The following is a 25,626-nucleotide window of genomic DNA, read 5'->3' as shown; positions in this document are numbered from 1 at the left end:
CTTTCACTCATAGAGATTGACAAATATCATATGATACTGCTTTATGTGGAAGCTAAAAAAAGGGTACAAATGAACTTTTTTACAGAACAGAAATAGAGTCACAGATGTAGAAAACAAACTTGTGGTTCAGGGGGTAAGGGGGGGGATAAAGTGGGAGATTGGGATTGACATATACACGCTACTATATGTAAAATAGATAACTAATAAGGACCTACTTTATAGCACAGGGAACTCTACTCAGTACTCTGTAATGGCCTATATGGGAAAAGAATCTAGAAAAGTACATATACATATATGCATAACTGATTCACTTTGCTGTACACTTGAAACTAATATAACATTGTAAACTACTATACTCCAATAAGAAATTTTTTAAAAAGTGTTTTCACATTGGAAGGATCTTAAGTCTGTGCTATCTACCCCCAAAACTTTAGTGTAAATGATTTTTTAATTTGAAGGGTTGCTCTTCAGTGTTTCAGCTACCACAGGTCGTTTATCTGGAGCTTTGAGACAATCAGATAGAGGAGATGAGGGCACAATGGAATGGCCCTTCGAAAACATTTTCCAGAACATTTTGGTGCTTATGGGTTGCACACATTTTTGCTTTTCATGTGTCTCTTCATCATCATCCATGGCCGATTCCTGTCTTTCCCTTCTTGCTTGATGTGACCACACGTGCTGTACTGGCCCACGTTGGAGTATCTGCAGCCTAGACAGCTTTTAGCAGCAAGCATTAGTATAAGCCTTGGCCATTTCTGAATGGGGGTTTTAGATTAGACTGGGGAAATATTCCAGTCTGTTAAGGGGGGAAAAGCCGCATAATTTTATTACTTTTTTGTACCTTAGGAGCGTGTTGTGGGCTTCCACGTACTGGGTCCAAATGCTGGAGAAGTTACCCAGGGCTTCGCAGTAGCTCTCAAGTGCGGGCTGACCAAAGACCAGCTGGACGGCACCATCGGAATCCACCCCGTCTGCGCAGAGGTGGGTCACTACGTTTTAAAGGCTCTGTTTCAAAGTGACAGCGTCACCTGGCTTACAGGGGGCAGATCTAGGACTCTGCAGCTGGTGTTCTTTCTGCTGTACTCGAGCTACTTTTACCTCCTTAGAGCTTATTAGTGGTGGAGAATATCTCAAAAGAAAGCCTTGTCTCTAGAAATGATTTTTTCTCTTTCATATGTTTCTCATTCCTGGTAACCAGATAGTACCGTCATGCTATTAAATGGTAAAAATGATGAGAGTGCTTTATAGAGATGTGCCTCAAATCTTTTATTTATCATGTGTCCTAAATTATTTTCCTGGCAGTCAGCTAATAATGCTGTTCGTACCCAGAAAGAGCATCAATCCTAGTTATCCCTGAGCTACCTGGAGGCTAAATGATGTCTACCTTGTGAGCTTTTGACATTAAAGAATGAGAATGAAAGTGAGGCTTGTAAAAGATCAAGCAAATGACAGTAGAACTGGAAATTGACCAATGTGGGCCTCTGGGTGTCAGTGTTTCTTCATGCCTGTCAGTGCTCATTCCAAGAGTCGAATATTGTGATACCACCAAGTAGGGCCTGGAAACCAAAAAAAGTGTCTACGCTGGAGAACTTGGAGGTGGGGAGAGGTTATCTCATAAAGAGGCTTAGGCATGGAACTGAGAACTGCAGCCTGGAAAAATGTTCTCATTTCCTTTTTCTTTGCCTTTTCCCTGAGTAGGGATAGTGTCTTCCTCTGTATTAATAAGCACCTGTTTAGTGGCATTATTCACAGAAAACTGTGTGTGTATGTGTTGTTTTGTTCTGTGTGGGTTTTTTTTCTTCTTTTTTTGAAAACTGTTGTTCTTGTGAAGCAAAACTAAATTTCAAACATAATAAATAAAAATTGAAAAGAGAATAGATTTTAAAAGCTCTTAAAGAACAGGCAGTATGTCTTTTTTTTTTTTTTTTTTTTTTTGTGGTACACGGGCCTCTTGCTGTTGTGGCCTCTCCCGTTGCGGAGCACAGGCTCCGGATGCGCAGGCTCAGCGGCCATGGCTCACTGGCCCAGCCGCTCCGTGGCATGTGGGACCTTCCCGGACCGGGGCACGAACCCGTGTCCCCTGCATCGGCAGGCGGACTCTCAACCACTGCGCCACCAGGGAAGCCCAGTATGTCTTTTATTCAGTGTAATGACTGAGACTGTCTAGGGAAGGAGCCAATTAACTTAATTTTTTTTTTTTTTCAAGAACACTTAGTGTGTTAGTTTCCTGGGGCTGATGTAACAAACCACCACAAACTGGGCGTTTGAAGACAATGGAAATCTATTCTCTCAGAGTTTTGGAGGCTAGAGTCTGAAATCAGGGTGTCAGCAGGGCTGTGCTCCCTCCAAAGGCTCTAGAGAGGATGGCTTCTTTGCCGCTTCAGCTTCTGGGGTTGCAGGTCTTGACATTTCTCAGCTTGTAGACACATCACTCCAGTCTCTGCCTCCGCTTTTCATGTGATCTTGTCTCCTGTGTATCTGAGCCAAATTTCCCTCCTATTGTAAGGATAATTAGTCATTGGATTAGGGCCCACGCTGATCCAGCATGATTTCATTTTAACTTGGTTACATCTGCAAAGACCTTGTTTCCAAATAAGGTCATGTGCACATTACCAGGGCTTAGCACTTGAACATCTTTCTGGGAGACTTAATTCAACCCACGACAGTGAGTATATTTAAAAGTCTAAGATACTTTAAAATAAGAACAGTCATCTCCGACAGGGATGAAGACGTAACTTCCCTACTTGGTTCTGCGAGTGTCTAACTTTTTAATCTGAATTTGGTTCTCAGTGGGCTGGTTGAAAAGGCTGACGTGTGCTTGCCTCCTGCCGCCTCACTTGGTTGTGTTGTATCGTGTCGTGTCGTGTTGTGTTGTGAGCCAGCAGCAGTGAGAGCGCGGCAGCTTCTTGGCAGGATGACTGCCAGCTGGGCAGAGAGGTGCAGTGAAGAGGCAGGTGTCCTCCTGAAGCCCGGGCCCGCAGGGAGGCCAGCCAAAGGCCTGCTCCCGCCGTACGCCTGGCACCATGGGAACCCTTTTTAAGTCTTGATGTTTGCCACTGTGCCTCTCCATCTGTTGGTTCTCTTATGACCTTGAAGCTCAGAGGTGAATGTTCTTCTCCTCTGATGGGGCTTTTTTTTCTTTTTCTTTTTTCCAAGCTGGCGGCTGATTAACGAGATTAAAACCCTGGATGCTATTTTCTCACCCTCTGAGCGCACCTGTCGTGCAGCCATGTGCCTAGCACTGTGCTGGGCCCTGGGGAGCAGCAAGGATTTAGGATGTGCGTCGGAGCAGGGAGGCAGGTGAGGGAAGTGCCAGTTGCAGTCCAGTGCGGCGAGCCCTAGGGTCAGGGGACGCCAGATACGAGAGCTCTGTGGAAGAGCTCATGGCCTTTCAGGTCCCTGAGCGCTGCTGTAGCTTGAAGAGCTCAGAGAGGGCTAAGAAAAATGATAAAATTAGGCTGGAGAAGTAGGTAGGAAGGTCATGGCCTCATAAACCAAGGCGGGACATTTTGACTTTATCCCGGGGCCATTGCAGTTCAGCTAAGAGTGCTTTAAAGCTGGGTCGGGGTCGGGGTCCAGGGGTGGGTGGGGGGGACGTGATCAGACACCTTACTGAGAGAAATCCCTCCGCCTGCGCTGTGGGGAGAGGTCCCTCCGAGGCACGTCTGGAGGCGGGCAGGGGCAGGGGCCTGACCGGGGTCGTGGCAGTGTGTGTCAGAAGACACGGTCCAGGCGGAAGGGAATAGGAGATGGAGTTGGTCGCACTAGCCCGCTGTTTGGAAATGGGAAGAACTGAGAGTGGTTCACATTTGCGGCTTGAAGTAGGGAGCAGTCGTAGAAAGAGCAGCTTCCCGGGGAATCACACTGCAGAAGCGCTGAGGTTCCTGAGGGCTTACTGACTGTGTCAGGACCCTGCCCTCCGTGTGCTGACCTACTTATTAGTCCTTACAGGAACCCCACAGGGTGGGTGGCAGGAGTGTCTCCATTTAACATCTGAGGGAATTGAGGACAGAGCGGTTGAGTGACCTGGCAGCTTGGAAGTGGCAGAACCAAGATCCGAACTTAGGCAGGCTGGCTTCCGAGACACCACGCAGTGCAGACGATGCTCTACACACCTTCCCACAGCATTTGACGTGGAGATGCTGTAACTCACAGGGCCAATGGGCCATGCTGTGCAGAAAGTATCTAGGGGAGTCCCTGGCATTCGGCAGATACTCAGTAACTGCATGTGTTAGCTGGTTTTCCCCAGGGTATTTCATTACAGAAGATGTGGCTTGACTAAAAAGTCATCATTACAGTATTCTGGGGAGACGGGAGGTGGAGCAAGGAGGTATATTTCGAGAAAGCTCCTCTGGTGATTGCTTTTACCTTTGGTTTTGAGCAACTTGCTTAGAAACTAGATTTTGAAAAACCAAACACTTAGGACAAAATTCTGACTGCGGAAATCTTCCTTAAAGCTTCTTGATTAAGGGAAAGTAAAATTTGATCAGTAGGGGATTTTTAGGGGCACTCTTGCTAAATGCTGATTCTGGCTGGCATAGTATGTAATTGGATTTGCTAGTGGACCCACTGGTTGTTTTTTCTGTTTGTTTTTTTAGCAAACAGCCATGTGCTGTACAGGAGTGCCACTCAAAATGCAGTCCAGAGAATGTTTGTTACTAGTCCGTAATGAGATCGGGATGGAAATGAAGAAAAAAGGTTTAGAAACTTAAAGGGTAATTTGACAGTATCTGATATAATAGAAAATTTGGGTTTTAATTTTACATGCCTTTTAAAAGTTTGTTTCCTAATCATTTTTATCAAACTTCACAAATGTCAGTCCGTTGGATGGATTAGAAACAGTAATAATTTGAAAATTGGTCCTGGGCATTGCTTTCAAGTGTTTAGAACTAGCCCGGCTCCCGTGCCAGCTGTGGGTGGTTTGCAGAATGATTCATTGAATGAACTCTTCTGTACCATTTCGATAGAATAACCTGGGCAATTGCACAACCTTTGGCTCTCAGAAGTAATTGCTTACAAAAGTTGATGAATTCCTCAGTGGAGGCTTTGCTTTTTGGAGCAAAATAGTTTCCAAAGGGTTTCCTTCTGGAATTGCTGGAGGAGGAGGAGGGACTCCTGTTGTTTTGACTGAAGGCCCCTTGGTTTCAGTACGAGAGAGGGGGTCTTAAGGCCTCGGGTGTCAGTGATGGCACGAGCGTTATTCAGTGTGAGGACGATACGGTGATAATTTATTCTGGACATCTGAGCAGTAATAGTTGAATAGGAAACTGATTACACATCATTTTGAGTAATAATTTCAACTTAAGTTTATTTGTAGAGGGAAAAAAATGGCTCAAGAAGAAGGAGCATCAGAGAGAAGACCCTGTGAAATGTCTTAAAATGACTTGTAGTGCCAAACGTCAGAAGTTTTGTTTTATTAATAGTCAACATAATCACAGTCTTCAGTGAAGGGGGTCTTGTGAGGCTGGGAGGTGTTGGCCAGATAAGAAATGTGAGGTACATGCCTATCGCATTTGCCCTTTTGTGAGTGTTCTTTGTGCTGGGATCGAAAAGCTGCCTCTGCTCATTTTTTTTACATGTATTTTTATGAAAATTCTAACGCAGCTCTGCAAGTATAAAATATGTGTAAGAACTGACCCCATCAGTTTTTCCGTTTAGCCTAACCAGCAGCAGCAGTTTGGCTTCCCCCATCTCTTTAACATCAGCATGGTTTCCAGTATAAGAAAAATAGATAAGAGCTCTTTTTTTTAAATATCTTTATTGGCGTATAATTGCTTTACAGTGTTGTTGGTTTCTGCTGTGCAACAAAGTGAATCAGCTATATGCATACATATATCCCCATATCCCCTCCCTCTTGAGCCTCCCTCCCTATCCCACCCCTCTAGGTGGTCACAAAGCACTGAGCTGATCTCCCTGTGCTATGCGGCTGCTTCCCACTATATCCATTTTACATTTGTTAGTGTATGTATGTCCGTGCCACTCTTTCACTTCGTCCCAGCTTACCCTTCCCCCCTCCCTGTGTCCTCAACTCCATTCTCTACATCTGGGTCTTTATTCCTGCCCTGCCACTAGGTTCATCAGTCACTTGATTCCATATATGTGCGTTAGCATACGGTTATTTATTTTTCTCTTTCTGACTTACGTCACTCTGTATGACAGACTCTAGTTCCATTCACCTCATTACACATAACTCAATTTCGTTTCTTTTTATGGCTGAGGAATATTCCATTGTATATATGTGCCACATCTTTATCCATTCATCTGTCTGTGGACATTTAGGTTGCTTCCATGTCCTGGCTATTGATAAGAGCTCTTTTTTTCCCCCTTAATTTGTTTCCATTTTTGATGGGTATAGTTTTTTAACCACATGTCCTACAAGTTCTATTTCTAAATTAATTCCTGAGAAATAAAACATAAGCTTGCAAATTCACAAGCCTGGAATTTGCTTTAATGTATTCCCTACCTCATTATTTTTCTTCCTTTATGAAAATTGGAGAGAGAGCATGTTTGATGGTGTTTTAAATTGCCCGTGATACCATCATCCGAACACAGCTATTTTCATTATCGCATATTATCTTTCTGTTCTGTCCTCATCCACAGTCACACATTTTTTAAACAAGGGAGTTGTATTGCTTTTCAAAGAAGAATTGTACTAGTTTACAGTGTCATCAGTGTTGAATTTGAGTGCTAATGAAAACGTTGCAAAATTCAGTGTAACTTTTTCTTTAATAAGTATGAAAGATAACTATTTCAAGGATTTTCACACATCTTTATTAACAAGGATGAACCTTTTTTTTCTTATAATTACTGTTTTTTTGGATGCAAGCTGTTCACACATTTTTCTTCTGGGTTCATACTTTAAATGTTTTACTAGCCATCATTACTTGGGTCTGACTTTTTTGAGGCGCTGCTGATATATAGGAAGAAAAAAGGCTTTGTTGCTGCTTTTAAGGCTAAAATAGACCACGGGTTTTTCTCAGTATTGTTCCTCCTTTACACAAAAGTATTTTCCCCTTTTATTCACAAGTATTTTTGATGTTGATTCCTGTTGCTTTGACCTATATAAGTCAAAGTGGCCTCGATTTCTTGTGCTCTTTCCTCTTTGTATTAAAAATCAGGAGACCAGGGCTTCCCTGGTGGCGCAGTGGTTGGGAGTCCGCCTGCCGATGCAGGGGACACGGGTTCGTGCCCCAGTCCGGGAGGATCCCACGTGCCGCGGAGCGGCTAGGCCCGTGAGCCATGGCCGCTGGGCCTGCGCATCCGGAGCCTGTGCTCCGCAGCGGGAGAGGCCACAACAGTGAGAGGCCCACGTACCGCAAAAAAATAATAATAATAAATAAAAATAAATAAAAATCAGGAGACCAGTTGTTTCTCAGGAATCAGAGAATGCAGCTGACCAAAAAGCTTGTCCAGGTGTGCTGACAGTGATACAAGCACTTGATGAGTCTCGCTTCCACTGGGGTCTCTCCCAAATCAGCCATAGCCTCCTGTCTCAGTATGACACTTACTCAGTGGTTCTCAAAGGTCGGTCTGGGTTAAAGTAGGACAAATGGACTCTGCAGAATCTTACTTAGAGTTACCTTTCAACTTACTTGGTGTGACCAAAAAGATTTGGATTGAAATTTTTTTTTTTTTGCGGTACGCAGGCCTCTCACTGTTGTGGCCTCTCCCGTCGCGGAGCACAGGCTCTGGATGCACAGGCTCAGCGGCCATGGCTCACGGGCCCAGCCGCTCCGCGGCATGTGGGATCTTCCCAGACCGGGGCACGAACCTGCGTCCCCGCATCGGCAGGCGGACTCTGAACCACTGCGCCACCAGGGAAGCCCCTGGATTGAAATCTTAATTGTATTCAGCAGCCAAATAAGTTTCTAAGTTTAATTGATTTTACACAAAGTCCTTTTATGTTTTCATGCCTGGACAGTATAGATGATCAGTTTGGGTGGTGATTTTGTTTGGGTTTTTTTTGCCTATAAAAACAGAGGTTTATTCCTTGTGGTGCTCTAAGGTCATCATGGAACAGCTGCAGCTCAGCTCCAATTCCATCATCACTCCAGGACCTGGCTGGTGGGGCAGCCTCTCCTAGGGGCACAGCTGGCTGAATGGCAGAGGGACAGGAGGTATAGGAAAAGCACCTTGGTGCCCAAGGCTTCTGTTCAGGAGTGATGCTTCCCACTTCCACATGTATCCTTGGCCAGAGCAAGCCCCTGCCTCCCACGTCTGTGTCCAGTAGGGCGGGAATGTATAATGTGTGGTCCACACAGTGTCATCACAGGGAGGTGAAGGCACCATATGTTTTGGAAACTAACAAAAATCTCATAGTTCAGTCAGACTTAACATGAAGAGGGATCAGATTTGACAGAAAAGAAACAACATATCTAAGACTTACTAATTGATGGTACATCAGCAGTAATGGAAATAGAGGAATTAAGGGTCAATGAAGGGTCAATTCCAGATGCGTGGCGCGTGGCCTGGTCAATCAAGTAGTGGCGCTGCCATTCACCGGGAGCCATCTGCCTAAAAGGGAGTAATTGCCTGAATGAGACCATGACGAGAGCATCTAAAGGGGAGAGAGCTGAGGAAGGACCCTTAGGGCCATGCTGCCTGGCCTTGTTCATGTCGTGCACGTGTGGACGGTGGCATTGTTTGGGCAGCACACTGGAATAAGCAGATCAGGCACCTGGTTCTGCAGCCCACGTGCCCTGGGGCTCTGACCACCCTAAGGGCTGGGGAAAATCAGTGTTTCAGGGACGTGCCACCTGGAACGGTGGTTAAGAATCCGCCTGCAGGGGACATGGGTTCGAGCCCTGGTCCGGGGGGAAGATTCCACATGCGGCGGAGCAACTAAGCCCGTGCGCCGCAACTACTGAGCCTGCACTCTAGAGCCCGCGAGCCACAACTACTGAGCCCGCGTGCCTAGAGCCCGTGCACCGCAACGAGAGAAGCCACTGCAATGAGAAGCCCGTGCACCGCAACGAAGAGTAGCGCCTGCTCGCCGCAATGAGAGAAAGCCCGCGTGCAGCGACCGAGACCCGATGCAGCCAAAAATAAATAAATAAATTAATTAATTAAAAAAAAAATATCGGTGTTTCAGCAGCACACCTCTAAGCCATGGCTAAGGAGTAGCCACAAAAGAAGGAAACAGGAAAGAGTGCTTTCACGGAAGCAAAAAGAAGAAAGAATTGTTAGAAGATCATTGAGATCGACAACAAGAAACGCTACAGAGAGGCTGAGAAATGAAAGCGGCAAGGTGCCCTCTGGATTTGGCAACTTAGAGAGTTACTGTTACAGATAGACTGTAGGAGAGCTGCAGGTTTCCTGTTTGGGGAAACTACAAAGTTAAGCAACCAATGGTTAGTTTACCACGCAGTGGGCTTCTAGGCTTTGAATTTTGCGTTAAATTCTCAGTGCGTTGCCTACACTGGTGTTCCTCAAGAAGTTCTAATCTGCGGTCTTTAGGCAACCTGCGTTAGAATCACTTGGGACTCTTGCTAAAAATGAGATTCCTGGGGCCCACCCTAGATCTGCCAAATTAGAATCTGTAATTTCCGTGTATTTTAATCAGCGTGAACAGGCTTTAAGGTTTGAGAGCCCTTGTTTTTTTGGTATAGGCAATCCTCAGTAGTAGCAAATCAAAGCCAACTAAAGTACTTAGGCTCTAAGTCCACAAGGACCAATGTTTCAAGGATGTGAAACCAGGAGAACTTGTCAGTCACTGCAAGTGAGAGCATCAGTTCGTCAGGCACTTTGGAAATCTAGCCAATCCTGCCCTCGCACCCAGCAGTTGTACCTCTAGCTCCAGGTGCAGGGAGATGTACCAGAATGTCATAGCACGTTGCAGATAGCATATTGGTTATAGCTTGAGTGGCCAGCAAAAGGAGCCTGGGTATGTAATTTGTAATATACTCACTATTTGAGTGATTGAATACTATAGTACAGGGGTCCCCAACCCCTGGGCGTGGCCCGTTAGGAACTGGGCCACACAGCAGGAGGTGAGCGGCAGGTGAGCGAGGGACGCTTCATCTCCCAGTCCCCGTCGCTTGCATTACTCCCTGAACCGTCACCCCCTTCCTGCCCGCCCCCCTCCAGCCACGGAAAAATTGTCTTCCACGAAACCGGTCCCTGGTGCCGAAAAGGTTGGAGAGCACTACTATAGTATATATACTATAATATGGTATCGTATACTATAGTAATTGAATACTATTCAGTGAGAAATGGAAGAATTAGAGCTATCTGTGTCCGTATGCGTGAATAATAGAAATAAAGTATTGAGCCAAGAAAGCAGGTAGCAGAAGAGGATGTATATACCATCTTGCCATTTGCATATTAAGTTTTTAAAAACCTACAAAAGAAAAGCACCAGTCAGGGGGCGGGGAGGGGGAAAGTTATCAAGAAGGGGATACACATGGGGCTCGAACCATGTGTTACGAAGCTCCCTGAGTTGGGTGAGCACAAGGGTGTTCATGATAGTACACTTCACTTCTTTCTATGTGTCCAGAATATTTCATGGTACATTTCTTTTAGAGAACTGGTAAACAACCAGGGTATTATTTTAATCACCCTCATGCAAGTAAGTGCTTTATTAGATATAAGCTACATTTTTTTCTCTTTCACGTTGGTGTTGAAATGCTTACCTTGGTCATACTACATCTCTGTTGTAAGTAGTTACTCAAGTCATTCTTAGTCCCGTGGTGTTACCTGAGCTGCGCCCAGTTAACTTCTGCGCCCGTGTCCGAGTCTCATGCTGTCTCCTTCCCTGCAGGTATTCACGACACTGTCGGTGACCAAGCGCTCGGGGGAGAACATCCTCCAGACCGGTTGCTGAGGTTAAGCCCCAGTGTGGGTGCTGCTGCCAGGACTCCAAACCACTGACGTATTTCTTGCCCAAGTCCAAGGCGAAGTTTGCGGAAGGTTCTGGGGCTTCAGCAGCCACGTGTCCTGTGCTTAGAGCCCCGAGGCCCCCTTGGATCTCATGGGCCGGAGGTGACGCGTGGGTGGCAGGCAGCATCGCACTGGGGTCAGCATGACGCACTTGAAACTGGCTTTCGGCAGCGCTTCGCAGAGGGGCGTCCATGAAGTCACCAGCCTCAAGCCCGCGCGGTGGGTGGTGATGGAACCGTCAAAGCAGTTTTTGCATGGCCTTTCCTTTGTAGGTTTTCTTATTCTCACTGTCAACCTTTCTCAGGTTGGTTATTTTTTTTCTCCGCCGTGTTAGTGAAAGTAGAGATGATAGCAGACAATTTTTATCCAAAAGCAAGTCGTGGCCACCGTGTGCAAATAAGGTGGCTCGTTGCTGGGACGGTGCACCGTGGCTCCTAGGCTTGTCCCGGGGAGAGAGCATCTCCCCAAAACAAGTGGTCACCACTGGCCAGGTGTGCTCCCAGGCACTATACCACTGATGATGAAATGGCTACCTGGCCAGCCTGTTAGGAGGAATATTCCAATGCAGGGAACTTGGTCGTACAGCGTGATCTCCACTGTTCTTCATCACGGAGGCAGATGCACAGCCGAAATGGGGAAAAACAATAAATGTCGTTGTTTAGTCCATTGTGTGCTGGTCTAAGTGAGCTGAGATCTTTTGCAATGGGAAACATTTAACGCTTGTTTAAAGACTTTTTGGGGGGTGGCTTTTGCTTTAAGCTAAAATCACAAAATACTACAGCTTTATTTTTCATGTGTGTTATGCATCTATCCCTTCCTAAGAACTATATTCATAGGAGAAATGTCTTTCCACACTTAACAATTTAACTCTTCTGGTAATTACTTTTTTAAAGAAAGCTGTTAATATCATAATTTATTATTTTTGAACACAGGTGGATGTGAAGGACTTTCGTGTAAAAACCAAATGGTTTTGGCTTTTTCTGTTGACTGTACTTGGTGGAATTTGGGCAGAAGTGTTTCTGCTCCATTAGCATTCCAACTCGTATTATCACAAAGAGGTATTAACCCTACAGTTACAGATTTCTGCCTAAATGTACTGGCGACGGATCATATTTAGGCCGTTTTCCCACTACAGAAGTTGGATTTTAAACATGTTGTGGACGTCAGACCTCCCACCAGCAGTTCTTGTAGCTCCTTTTTCATTCCCTCCCCTCTGTGTGTGTGTCTCGGCTACAGCACTGAGTGGTTGATTGAAAGTACGTTTCTCCGTCACCTCAGGGAACTCAGCGTCTGCCCAGCATTTAGTCAGCAGATCCCCTGACCCTGTCTGCCTCACAGCCCTGCCTCACCCTCCGTCCCATCTGGTTGTGTGGAGACAATGGGAAAAGGAAAAGAGGGGAGGGGAATTGCGACAGCTGACCGTGTTCAGTTTTCTTTATTTATTTTTAAATTTGTTTTTTTCTCCAAGTCTGCCAATCTCTGAAATTAGAAGATAGGCAGTACGGGGTGATCATGCCTAATCATGTTGTGATTCTGTCTTCTTTGTGGAATAGAATGTTCTGCCCCCACGAGAAGGATTCTACTTTATAGACTTGTCTGCGTAATTGCCCAGTGTATCAGAACTCGTATTAAATTCCGTGTATTTTTGTTACAAATCTTCTGAAAAGAAACCATGTGAAACCTTAAAAGCTGTTAATATCCACCCTGTGTGGCTCTTGTTGAATGGTGGTCTTGGGACTGTTCAGCTGACAGCCAAATGGACTTCCGGGCTTCTGTTGGCGATCGTGAGAACTAGGTGCTGAGTGAGTTTCATCGATGCTGTGCTGCGGGGCCTGGTGGGTGTGCTGAGGTTCACATTTTAGCCGTGTTGGCATTCCAGATTCCATTTTTGAGCTTATCCCCACTTGATCTGTCCATTTTAGTTTTTAAGGTGGCAAAACCGCCCCACCTGCCCCACCTGACAACAGCACTGTGAGGGTACGTGAGCCTTCCTTTCTCTCTGAACTGTATCAGGCACATACCCGGGGTTCAGTAAGTGTTTACATTGATGTTTATTGTCAGGCTCAGATTATTCACTCATATGCACTTAATTTTCTGATGCATCAGTTGATGAGCAGAAACTCCTATCTTGTGGTAATCCTTAACAAAAACCTTCCCAAAGTTCCTCTCTGTCCTGAGTAACTGCAGAGTGCTAACAGTACCACTAAGTGCTTGTTACTGCAGCATGTACCAGGCACATAACAGCCCTCTCAGGAAGCCCCTGTGCCCGCTTACAGATGGAAGAGCAGGCTCAGAGGTAGGAATCCTGGCTCAGGGTTACACAGCTAGGTAGTGGTATAGCACACTTTTGAAGCCAGAGAAGTCTGTGACTTCAAAGGCCCAGACCTCTCGACCACCTTGCAGTCTGCCTCATTCATCTCTGACGGGTGGGAGCTTTCATGAAGGGCGACTGAGCTGAAGCCTGGGGTCCCGTCGTGTTTTCACGTGCCCTCGAGCAGTGTGGTCCGCACAATTAACAAACACCTTGTCTGAGATGTTTTAGTGCTTTTTCTAACTGGTCGTAACACTGCCGGTGTATTTCCACACTATTGCCAGGATCTTATTCCTCAGACTTCCCTTGCCCCGAGTCCTCAGGGTCTTCCAAAGCCCTGTAAATAGGCTCTGGGCCCTCTGTCAGACCCTGGGCCAGTCACCTGCACCTCTGGCCTCTGCCCCAAAGACACCGCTCCTAACCCCCCTGCGCTGGGTTGCCTCCAGCCAGAGCTCTTTCTGCGTGTACTCCACAGGACTCTGTACTTTCTCTAGAGCACTTCAGGTTACCCTGCACGAGCCCACTTCTAGATAATTAGGGTTCTTTGCGTCTGTGTGCTGCGTAGCTTCCAGCACGAAGCCTACACGTGCACTACGGAGGCATGTAAAGCTTCGTGTAATTGGGTGGGCAGGTAGAGCCTTACCACTTGGATCTGTACCTATCAGAGATGACCACTTCAGGACACTGTTAATCTCTCGTGTCAGGAACCTTGGACCCAAATGTTAATGAAAGTAGAAAGGGCATAAACATAAAAATGGCCAACGTCACTTGTTGAGGAAATACAGTTAAACTGCTGTGAAATACCACTTCTGACCCATTCTGTGGCACAGTTTAGAGAGTCTGACAGTATCAAACGTTGGCAAAGCTGTGGTGCAAATGGGACGCATTTATTGCTGTGAGGAGTGTAAATTGGTACAGTCACTTTGGAAAATGATTTGACATGACCCAGTAAAGTCAAGATCCTGTGCATACTCTAGGTATGTACCCAGCACAGATGCACATCTATGCACCAAAAGACACGACACTGTTAGCAATAGCAAAAAAACGAAACATGGAAACAACCCAAATATTCATCAGAACAAGAATGGACAGGTCAACTGCGGTGTATCCATACAACAGAAGACGAAGTAACAGCAAGATACATGTTACAAACAGTGGATCAATGAGTGAAAAAGTCAAAGGCATATGTACAGTGTGTTTCCATTATATACATAAACAGGCAAAACTAAGCAATGTGTATGTGTGTTTAGATGGACAGTTGGAGTAGAAACACAAGGGAAACAAATTCAAAATGAAGAATCTGGAGTTTAAGCTGGTGGTTACCTATGAAGGGACAGGGCAGAGGCTGGAGTCAGGAAGGGGCACCCAGGACCTAAAGGCTTCTTTCCTAACCCAAGTGGAGGACTTGTGCATTTGTTGCATCATTATTTATGTTTGTTACAAATGTTCCTTTGTATCTACTCAGTAGTTTATTCAAATAGCTTTAAAAGGTGGGGAAGGGGTAGCTGGGAGTATTAGAATGCCCGGAGCAGGAATGTGTCTGTCAGGGTCTCACACAGGAGCTAGGAGACCAGACTCTAAAGACAGAGAATCCAGCAGAAGGCCTTTCCTGACCATCCATGAGTCCATCCTTGATATGAGGTCTGGGAATGGGCTAAACATGCACTAAGTTTGGGAGTAATTGTGACACAGCAATCGATAATGAATACGTGGGAGTTGGAGGGGTCGCACAACAAGCAGGCCCGGTCCTCTTTCCTTAAACCCACTTAAAATCAGAGCACTCAACTTTTAACATTTCAAGAGATTTTATTTAGAAAAAGAAAAGAGCTTAAAAAATTTTTTTTTTTAATTTGAAGTTCACTCTAAGGAGCCAAGGGTTTTCCTGCAGACCCTGTTCTGCTGATGCCCTGTATCACTGATGCCGTACGTTGCCCTCTGGGCACTCCTAAGAGTCTCCGGAGGAGCTGAGCAGAGCAGGGTTTTCTGGACCCCTTGGCCGTCTCTGAGCCTGATCCCATCACTGCACAACCTTACTGCAGCTGTTCGTTTCTCAGGCGCTATTTCATAGGCTTTGAGATTGGCAAGGGAGGTCAGCTTCTCCAAGTCCGTCTACAGATGCAGAAACTGAGGGCTGGACAGGTGAAGCTGACTGATCAACATCAAGGTCAAGGTTAACCAGCTAAACACAGATCTGAGACCAGAAGCCATCTGGCTTCCAACTATGTGCTTTTCTACAACATGATGCTACTTTGTTCCTGCCACCATCTCCTTTGTAAATTCTCCTACGTGCTTAAAAACACCCAGCCATGTAAGCACACTCTGATGGCTGTGAAGCTGAAGGGCATGGGAGTATGTGTTGACTCTGAAAAAGCCAATAGGTAGGTCCTTGGCCCTGTGGTCAGCACACAGTAGGTGTGCAGGAAATGCATGCAAACTGACCTGAAGGGAGGCATCAGAGCCCTCCGTGTTGGCTTTCCTGCGTGCGTGATGGGGACGCCTTCTTGTCTGTCAGGAAAATGAGGTAGAGCCTGCCTCGTAATTGCAAAAGCAGCACCTTGGAAGAGCAATTGCTAAAGGAGTGAAGAGACAAGAAACAAACTTCATGGCATGTGCTGTACATCAAGGCACAGTGGATACAGAGTGAATGAACACTGATGGTTAATATATGTGTCCGCTTGACTGCGTCACAGGGATGCCCAGACAGATGGTTAAACAGTATTTCTGAGTGTGTCTTGAGGATGTTTCTGAATGAAATTGCATTCATCAGTGGACTCAGTAAAATGGTTTACCCTCCCCAGTGTGGGTGGGCATCACCCAATCCATTGAGGGCCTTAATAAAAGGAAGGAAGAATTTGGCTCTTTCTACCTGATTGCTTGACCTGGAACATTGACCCTCCGCGGCCCTGGTTCTCAGACCTTTGGACTCAGACTGAACTACTCCACCGCTTTCCTGATTTTCCATCTTGCAGATGGCAGATGGTGGGACTTCCAGCCACCATATTTGCATGCGCCAATTCTTTATAATAAATGAATCTATCTGTCATCTGTCTTATCTTCTACTGGTCCACTTTCTCTAGAGATCTTTGACCGAAACACACATAGACCTCACTCTGAAGGTGTGTGCAGTCAGGTAGGGTGGGTGAATGTACACAGTTACTCCCTCATTTTTTCAGCAAATACTATGTACCAGGTACTGTTCTAGGCAGGAGAGTTCAGCAGTGAACAAAAACATCAATAATCTGTGTCCTCAAGGGGTTTACATTATAGTTGAGGGAAATAGGCAAAAATAACATAAGTCATTATATTGAATAAGTGGTGATAAGTGCCACGGAGAAAAATCTAAGCAGGGAAGGGGAGGTGTGTGGGGAGTGGAATTTTAATTAAGGTGGTCAGGGAAGACCCCGTAGAGAAGGTGGCATTTGACTGAACACTTGGAGGAGGTGAAGGAGATCCTGGGGGAAGGAACATTCCAGGCAGGGAGGTCAGCAAGTGTAAAGGCCCTGAGGCAGAGAATGACTGGGATGTTGGGGGAATGAGTCTAAGTCCATCATGGTGGGTGGAGTCCAGCAAGCAAGGAGGGGAAGAATAAAAGTCAAGGTCAGAGAGAGAACAGATCAGGTAGGGTCTTGTTGGTTGTAGTAAGAAGCAGCAGCATTGGGAGCCACTGGAGGGCTCTGAACAGAGGAGGAATGTGACCCCACTTCCTGATCACACTTCCAGGTGGTCAGGAGCACACGGGTGGCTGGTCTGAGGGCAGCCTGAGGCTTTGGGTGGGTGGAGGCTGCTGCAGTGATAGGGGTGAGAAGATGATGTCTTAGTCCAAGGTGGTAGCAGTAGGTATGGTAAGTAAATCCCAGTCTGACATAATTTTAGAGGAGAACCAATAGGACTTAGTGTTGGATTGGATGTGGGATGAGAGAGAGAGAGAGGTTCAAGGATGACTCCTACATTTTGGGCTTCAACACTGGAAGCATTGAGGCTGGAGGTGCCATTTCACTGAGATGGGAAAACTGCGGAGGAGGGGCAGGTTTGAGAGGAATATCAGAAGCTCGAGTTTTAGGTGCCGAGGTTGAGATGCCTTGTAGACATCCGAGTAGAGGTTTTGGACGGTTAACACATGAGGCTGGAGTTCCAGAAAGAAGTTCAAGATAGAGAGTTAAATGTCAGGGCGTCAGCCCAGAGAGGCTGTTTAAAAGTCCTGAGAAAGATGAGGCCCTGAGGGCATGAGTGCAGATAAAAAGGAGAAAAGCTCTGCTAGAAACCAGCAGCTGCCCCAAAGGAAGGTACCCCATGCCAGGAGAACAGAGCAGGACTAGGGTGAAACTGTGCAACTCAGATTGGGACATGAACCCACATGCTGGGACTCGAACCCAGCCAGAACCCAGATTGGGACTTGAACCCAAGGCCTTTTAATTGAGATCACACACTTGGTCTCGGGATTTAATGAAGCTCAGGTTCTTGATGTCTCCTTGCAGAAAGAATTCAGTGAGAGACAAGGTGATAGGTAAGAAGTGGATTTATTTATAGGGAAACACACTCCACGGACAGAGTGCAGGCCATCTCAGAAGGCTAGAGGCCCTGAAATATGGGCCGGGTAATTTCATAGGCTAATGAGTGGGAGGATCATTCCAACTATTTGGGGGAAGGGGCGGGATTTCCAGGAATTGGGCCACGCCCACTTTGACCTTTTAGGGTCAGAACTGTCATGGCACCTGTGGGTGTGTCATTTAGCTAATGTATTGCAGCGAGGGTATAATGAGGCTCAAGGTCTACTGGAAGTCGAATCTTCTGCCATCTTGGACCTAGTTGGTTCTAACCAGTTTTTGTCACGTCCTGTGGCTGTCATTCTTTTAAAATGTCGTGCCCTGCCCCCTTCCCCTCCTGTTTCAAGGGGATCTCCTGGGGACCCTTCCTGTGAGTGCCAGGTGGCAGGTTTTAGATCCACAAGGGGTGGTAAAAGATTCAAGGGGTGGAAAAAGGATGTTCCACACAGACAAGCAGTCAAGACATGGAAATAGAAAATGAGAGAAAGATGGAGAGATGAGGTGTAAGTTGCCTCAAACAGCAGGCCAGCGCTTTGGGGCATCATCCTGGGGCTCTGGGAAGCAGAGAAAGTACACAACCGCGGGGCCGAGACGGGGTGAGGAGAGGCACACTGAGGGTCCTGTAAGAGCAGGAGCGGCTCCTGCACGACTCAGAATTAGATTCCGCACCCTCGGCCCCTCACTCACCTCACCCTAATCCCGGCCCTGGGTAAATGATGAGTAGCCAGGTTTGGTGCAGATTAGCGTCCTCCCCTACTCCAGACCCATGCAGTGTAGGTTAGAATCACAGCTCTGCCACCTCTTGGCCAAGTTGCTTAACCTCACTCTGCCTCGTTTCCTCATCTTCAAAATGAGAATATTAATTGTACCTTCCCAGGGTGGCTGTGAGGGTTAAATGAGCCGATAACACGTAAAGCACTGAGAGTAAGCATGTGGTAAAGTCGACTGTTATTATCGCACTGTTTGGTCAGAATAAAGAGTGGAAGGAGGGTTGGAGAGAGAAATTTTAGGCAACTGCAGGTCAGAGTAAGAGATAAAGGGAGGCTAAAGAGGGAACTTGTCATGAAAAGATGAGGTGATGGGTGTTATCAAGAATGATAAAATCAGTGGGACCCAGTTCTGTGCTTTCATTCCACAATTATGTGTAAAGTTACTACTGTGAACTTGGAGTTGTTCTGAGAGCTGGTTGATTGGAAAGCAAGGGAAAGTCTAGTCTTCCAAAAAGGACTCTGAAGGACAGAAGGAGACAAGTGGCGTCAGCTCAATCCCCAAACTTCCAGCTGGGCAGTTCAGCAGAACAAGCCTAAAAACGGGCTAAAGGGAATCCCAGGTGATTTAGGGGCTGTGGGTCTCGAAACAGGAGGAAGGTTTGAGTCTCCAGCAGGGCCTGGGGCAACACTTAACCGCTGCTGCCCAAGGCGGCCTGACCCATGCATGGGTCCCTCAGCAAAGAGCGAGGTCTGAGCCCCGTGAGGTCCGAGGCAAGTCCACTTGCTCTTTGAGTCGCACGCGAGGCCCCAAACCCACAATGGGCAGGCTGAAGTGGAGGTTGGGTCATAGGTAGTACTTCTGGTCTCTGTGACGGGTCTCACCTGAGAAGGGAACTACCCATTCATTCACTGTGTATTAGTTTGCCCAGGCTGCTGTATCAGAATACCGCAGACTGTGCAGATTAAACGACGGAGTCTGGAAGCCAGAACTCCAAGAGCAAGGTGTTGGCAGGTTTCGTTTCTTTTGAGGCCTCTCTCCTTGGCATGTGGACGGTCACGTTCTCCTTGTGTCTTCACGTGGCCTTTCCTCTGTGCATGCATCGCTGTGTCCGTGTCCAAATTTCCTCTTCTTTTAGGACACCAATCATGTTGTCTGAGGACCCGACCACATGCCCTCTTTTGACTTTAATCACGTCTCTAAAGACCCCATCTCCAAATACAGCCACATTTGGAACTTAGGGCTTCAACATAGGGATTTGGAGGTGGGGAGGGACACAGTTCAGCCCGTAACACGTTCATTCTCAAACATTTCAGAGCCTACAGCGCCCTGTGCTAGACCCATATTCATGTTGAGCTAAAAGGACAAATGACATTGGTTTCCCTTTAAAATAAGTGTATTAAATAGCAGTATAGCTGATACATGGATACAGGAAAAATCACAAAGGTGAGTTTTTTAATGGCTCCAGTTTAGAAAACACTGAAAAAGACCAAAATAAGCAGTGAGAACACAGACTATTTGACCGACATGATCATTCAGTTTGTTTAACTCTGCCCTTACAAATAGAAAATGCACATTTTTCTTTTATGTCCATGAAACATTTGTAGAAACCACAAAAGAAACCTGAGTCCATTTCACAGAGATGTGATATAACAGCTATAATATCTGATTACATAAATCAGAAGCAAAAATATAAATTCAGGAAACTTACCCACCTGGAAATTGAGAAACATTCTTCAAAAACTGAATCAAAGAGGTGATTAAAACTATGATAACTGAAAATAACAGAAAGGAGAATACTTATGGGATACAGTTAAAGTTGTATTCAGAGGAATATTTAGAGCTTTTTTTTTTCAAAAAAAGAAAACACAAACCCAGAAAAATTGTTAAAAACAATTTTCAAAATGAAATAAAATATAGAAAGAAATAGTTCAAGAAGCTATTGTTTTTATGCAGTGACTAAGATGAGAAAAAGGAAAGGAAGCTATGCACCAGGCATTATGCAGAATGATACAGGCTTTACTTTTTTAATTCTCACAATAATCTACATAGGTCTTATTCCCATCTTTCATAGGAGGAAACAGGCTTAGAGAGATTCTGTAATTTGCCAAACAGTATATGATTCTTAGATTACAAAATCGAGATTGAATCTAGGTTTTGAGCACTTGTTAAAATACAGATTCCAGTGTCTCACCCTAGACCAACAGAATCAGATCCTCAAGGGAATCAACCACCGTGGGGAATGTGTATTTTTATCAAGTACTCCAGGTGATTTTTATGAGCAAGCCCATCTTGGAGACACTAGGGTACATCCTGTGGAGAAGACAACTTCTCTGAACAGAACGGTAGTAATAGCAAAAGGGAATTTAGTACTTGTCCAGGGACTTTGCACACATGACTCCTTTTCTGTAATCCTCACAACTGCCTTTCTGAGGTCAGTGTCATTAATGTCCCATTTTACAAATTAGGAAGTGAGCATAGAGAGGTTAATGAACTTGCCCAAGATCACAGCCAGAAAATGGCGGGACGAGAATTTGCACTTGGCCTAGCCCAGGGCCTGCGTTCTTGGCTCCTGCACTAGAAACAAATACCGCACGTCCTCGAGTGGACTTAGTGGGGTCGATTGAGTGGAAGATGGGTAGGTGGGTCTCAGGCTCAGGAGGCAGGGGAGGTGCCGGGTTTGAGCCAGTATCTATACAAGCAGGGCTATCGACAGCCACAAGGTGAGTTAGTGTTGCTGAGGCAGAGAAGGCTGGGCTGTTTTATCCACTAAGTACTATGAGCAAAAGACCTAGTGTTTATAAAGACATTTGAGACCTTTTACAAAATGCTTCAAAATATGAAGAAAAAAAAGAAAAATTGGTGCAGCAAAAATTGCAATGGACGAGTCTTTAAATGCCTCCGTAATATTATTTCAGCCAATCAACTGCCGTTGGAGCCAATGCCCATATATTTATAAACATTATATTTAACACAGGAAGGGCTGCAGTTCACTATGTTTGGAATGATGGGGTAGCTCTGCAAGTACAAGGGCCTGGGGGGAACAAAGGCCTTGAAGTGGCCCCGAGAGGAACTGTGAAGAGAAGATGCATTACTAATGGGGGCTGCAGACAAGGAGAAACAACTGCACCCCCAGGCCACTTCCTTTGCAGTGAGTGGTTCTGTTTTCATCTCTGTAAGAGCCCTTAGAACTGTGGTACCCGTTTTTCAAGTGAGCAAAATGAGGTTGGGTGTTACTTAGTCTTGTCCAAGCTCAGACGGCTTGTGTGGAGCAGAAAGAGAAGGTATGCCCCCTAGTGTCCACCCTTGTGAACAGCAGGCTGCCGCTTCTGCTTCGCAGTGCTCCGTTATTTTGCTTGGAACACAAACTACCCTCTTGAATAAATAAAGCCGCAGAGCTAAAAAGTTGCAGGGCTTGCAAATCAAAAGAAAAGGACAAACACCTTAGCAGATAATACTGGAGAAACTCGATCACTATGTATAACTATAAAACTGCATCGTCATCAAGCACCGTATAACAAAGCTAGGCTTGAAACAGTAAAAACCTAAATGTATATGGTACAACCATAAAGTTTATATGACAAATACCAAAAATATCTCTGTGATCTAGAGACGGAGAAGGACTTCATACACCGTGACCTCAAGGCACAAACCATAGGGAATTCCCTGGCGGTCCAGTAGTTAGGACTCTGCGCTCTCACTCCCGTGGGCCCGGCCGGGTTCAACCCCTGGTTGGGGAACTAAGATCCCACAAGCTGAGAGGTGCGGCCAAAAACAAAAGCACAAACCACAGGCAAAACGACTGCATCAAAAGATCTGACCCAGGGCTTCCCTGGTGGCGCAGTGGTTGAGAGTCCGCCTGCCGATGCAGGGGACGCGGGTTCGTGCCCCGCTCCGGGAAGATCCCACATGCCGCGGAGCAGCTGGGCCCGTGAGCCATGGCCGCTGAGCCTGCGCGTCCGGAGACTGTGCTCCGCAACAGGAGAGGCCACAACAGTGAGAGGCCCACGTACCGGAAAAAAAAAAAAAAAAAAAAAAGAGAATGAGCCCTACAACTGCCTGTGTACGTTAAAGATGCAGGCACACACTGCCATGGCCCGAGTCTTACAAGGACCCCCGCAGACAGCACATATCCAGCAGATCGGAGCAGCCGACTGTGGAGCTATGGCACTGCAGGGAAGTTGAAGAAAAAGAGAGCCTCTCAGGGTCTCTCTTTTCTTCCCCATTAAATGGGGATAATAACAGTGCTCACCTCCCAGAGTTGCCTTGAGGATCAAGTTGGTTACGCACCTGATCAAGCGCTTAGAACAGGGGGCACAAGGCCGGCGGTGCTGGGTGAGTGGATGCTGTTGTTATTTATTTATTATTTATTATTATTATTTATTATTTATTATTCTTATTAGTTGCGTGTGAGTAACTCAGCTCTCAGCAGATGAGGTCCAAAAATGTGAAGGGGCAGCACTGAGATTCACGTTCAGGACAATTCCGTGTCTCTCTGCTCCAGCCCCACTCACTCCCACTTACGACTAGAGCCTCCGCATGTCTGTCATTCCTGGGCCCCAAGCCAGGAAGTCTGTTGGGAATTGGGAGAGCACTACATATTTTCAAATACCTTCCCGGGGGACCCTGAGCCCAGCTGACGTGGGGTGTGTCTCAGAGCCTCCGCTGATGCTCAACGACGTGAGGGTGACCCCAGGGCAAGCGTGGGGCCAGCAGGAGGGAGACCAGAAGGAAAGGCCTGTCCCTGCCTTGGGGACAAGCACAGAAGCCAGGGAAGAAAAGGCCCCTCCATGCTCTGGCCCCCATCAGCCAGCGGGAACCCACATAGGCCTCATCTGAGAGTAGTTACAAAATTAAACGAGAGCACAGCCTTGCTTTGTGCCTTCCTGTTTAGGAACCCTGTAAGGTAACTTGATGGTGGGTGTTATCAGGAGCCAATACCCCCCAGCCCTTCCCCAAAGCCCTAGCGCGGAAAGGGGATTCTGTGGGACGAGTCCCCGCTCTAGGGTGTGGGGTGGTGATTGACTTCGTCATAGGCACCTCCCTTCCCCGGCCCCTTTCCTGCTGTAGTGAATTTGAGGCTAATAGTTGGTGAAATGAATTTCTCATGGTGAAGTGAGGAGACAGGAACGTGATTAGGAATTCAATTACCTTGCCTCCTGTGTGGCTTGCACAGTTTAATGACTGCCTTGGTCTAAATTTCTTTTTATGATTCTTGTGGCATTCTGCCGGAGTCCACATTCAGGGCCATTAAGCAAAGGAAGGGAAGAAAAGGCCATCAGCAGCTGATCAGGGCTGGGCCTGCCAGGGGTCATTTCTTGGTAGGTGTGGTGTCAGGCAGCTCTGGAAGACTGGGGTGGAACTCCCCCACTGCCACATGCAGAATTTGAAGAGCTGTGCTTCACAAGGGCTTAGCTCGCTGTCACTGTTATAAACTCTACTCTCCCCTGAACCTATGAAATAAGGATACTCTAAGAAAAGCACCGCTTCTCTGCACACCATCTGAGGCACTTTCATGCATCACCTCGTTCAGCTCCCAGATGGACCCAAGAGCTGGCCATTATCATCCCATTTTCCAGAAGAACCTCTGGGTGGTAACACATGTGTAGAAAGGTAACACATGGTTTCTTCAGCAAATAAAGTGCAAAAGGGGGAACAAGATGGAAGGAACCAGGGTTCCTTCAAGGACCCTCCATCTGCTGGATGAGAGACAAAGACATGTATCTTATCTGGACCACTCTTTGATATAGCAGCTTAGCCTGTACTTCAACTAATGCAGCCATTAAAATTTTTTTTCCAGAAAATATTTAATGATATGAGAAAAAGCTTATAGATTGTAGATCAGGGGACAAGTCAGTATATTAAAGGAGATGCTTAGGGCAGTGAAACTACTCTGTATGATGCTATAATTGTGGATACATGTCATTATACAGTTGTCCAAACCTGTAGCATGTACAACACCAAGAGTGATCCCTAATGTAAGCTATGGACTTTGTGTGATCACGATGTGTCAATCAATGTAGGTTCATGAACTGTAACACATGTACCGTTCTGGTGGGTATGTTGATGGTGGGGGAGGCTGCGTGTGTGTGCGTGCATGTGTGCGCACGTGCACATGTTTGTGTGTCCGTGTGTGCATACGTGTGTGCGTGTGTGTGTGTGTAGGGTCAGGGAGTATGTGGGAAATCTCTACCTTCTGCTCAATTTTACTGTGAACGTAAAACTGCTATAAAAAAATCTAGTTTTTAAAAACCCCAGCTACACAGGTGTACACCAAATATAGAAGACTCACACGTTTTTCTGGGGTGTGGCCTCAGCCTTCCCACAGCTCCTTGAGAGGCCCACGTGTTTACTGAAGGCAGCGCCTGGGACTTGGGGTTTTGTGTTCCAGTGAATAACTCTCTATGTAAGATGCTCAGGTAGGTTCAGCTGGGCCTGAGGGTCTCAGCATCCCTCCAACCAGTGAATGAGCAAGAATCCAGTGATCGCAAGAAAATCAAGCCTGTTACTACATAAGTGACCATAATGGCGTGACACGTGGCATATCACAGAGTGACTATTTATGACAGTTGTAGGCATTTCTGAGTATGTTTTCATCTGATCCTTTTTTTTTTTTTTTTTTGCGGTACGCGGGCCTCTCACTGTTGTGGCCTCTCCCATTGCGGAGCACAGGCTCCGGACGTGCAGGCTCAGCGGCCATGGCTCACGGGCCCAGCCGCTCCGCGGCATGTGGGATCTTCCCGGAGCAGGGCACGAACCCGTGTCCCCTGCATTGGCAGACGGACTCTCAACCACTGCGCCACCAGGGAAGCCCTTCATCTGATCCTTTTGAAATTAATCTTAGCATTGTTCTGTGCAATGGTAAGCATGCCCCACCTCTTTTGAATTCAACACAGCTCCTAAAACTATTTCTGAGAAGTACACGCTTCGAGTTATAAGGGCCGATTTTGAGAGTCTGCGGATATCTTCTGAAATCTGAATTCAGTTACGGATAATGACAGTATTTGACTCTCTCTAAACTTTGTTCATTAGATCCATGAGGTGTTGTATCTGAGAAGAATGAGAGTGTTAATTGTATTTATAATGAAATTCATTAGTGCATAAATAAAATGCATTAATATTTTATTCATAACAATTAAGGGCCGCGAGGCAGGCCAACACTGTGCTGGGTACAAGGAATTTTGA

The 25,626-nt window shown here is 46.3% G+C and overlaps 1 protein-coding gene across 4 annotated transcripts in view; it reads left to right on the top strand.

Annotated features, from left to right (window-relative positions):
- The window catches only part of TXNRD1 (thioredoxin reductase 1), a 72,741-nt gene extending 60,161 nt beyond the window's left edge, over window positions 1-12,580 (top strand). For 3 of the 4 annotated variants that reach the window (XM_019952405.3, XM_019952407.3, XM_019952408.3), the window contains exons 13-14: window positions 847-981; window positions 10,760-11,542. In XM_019952405.3, coding sequence (XP_019807964.1) covers window positions 847-981; window positions 10,760-10,822 — 198 coding nt within the window. In that variant the 3' untranslated portion in view covers window positions 10,823-11,542. Of the gene's footprint in view, window positions 1-846; window positions 982-10,759 lie in introns of all 4 variants that reach the window. The other variant, XM_019952404.2, reaches the window with a different exon arrangement.
- Window positions 12,581-25,626: the final 13,046 nt, after the last annotated feature.

Source organism: Tursiops truncatus, chromosome 11 (genome assembly GCF_011762595.2).
Source record: "Tursiops truncatus isolate mTurTru1 chromosome 11, mTurTru1.mat.Y, whole genome shotgun sequence".
NCBI classification, from domain to species: domain Eukaryota; kingdom Metazoa; phylum Chordata; class Mammalia; order Artiodactyla; family Delphinidae; genus Tursiops; species Tursiops truncatus.
The sequence above is the reverse complement of the archived record's forward strand: the minus strand, read 5'-3'. Positions and strand labels throughout refer to the sequence as shown.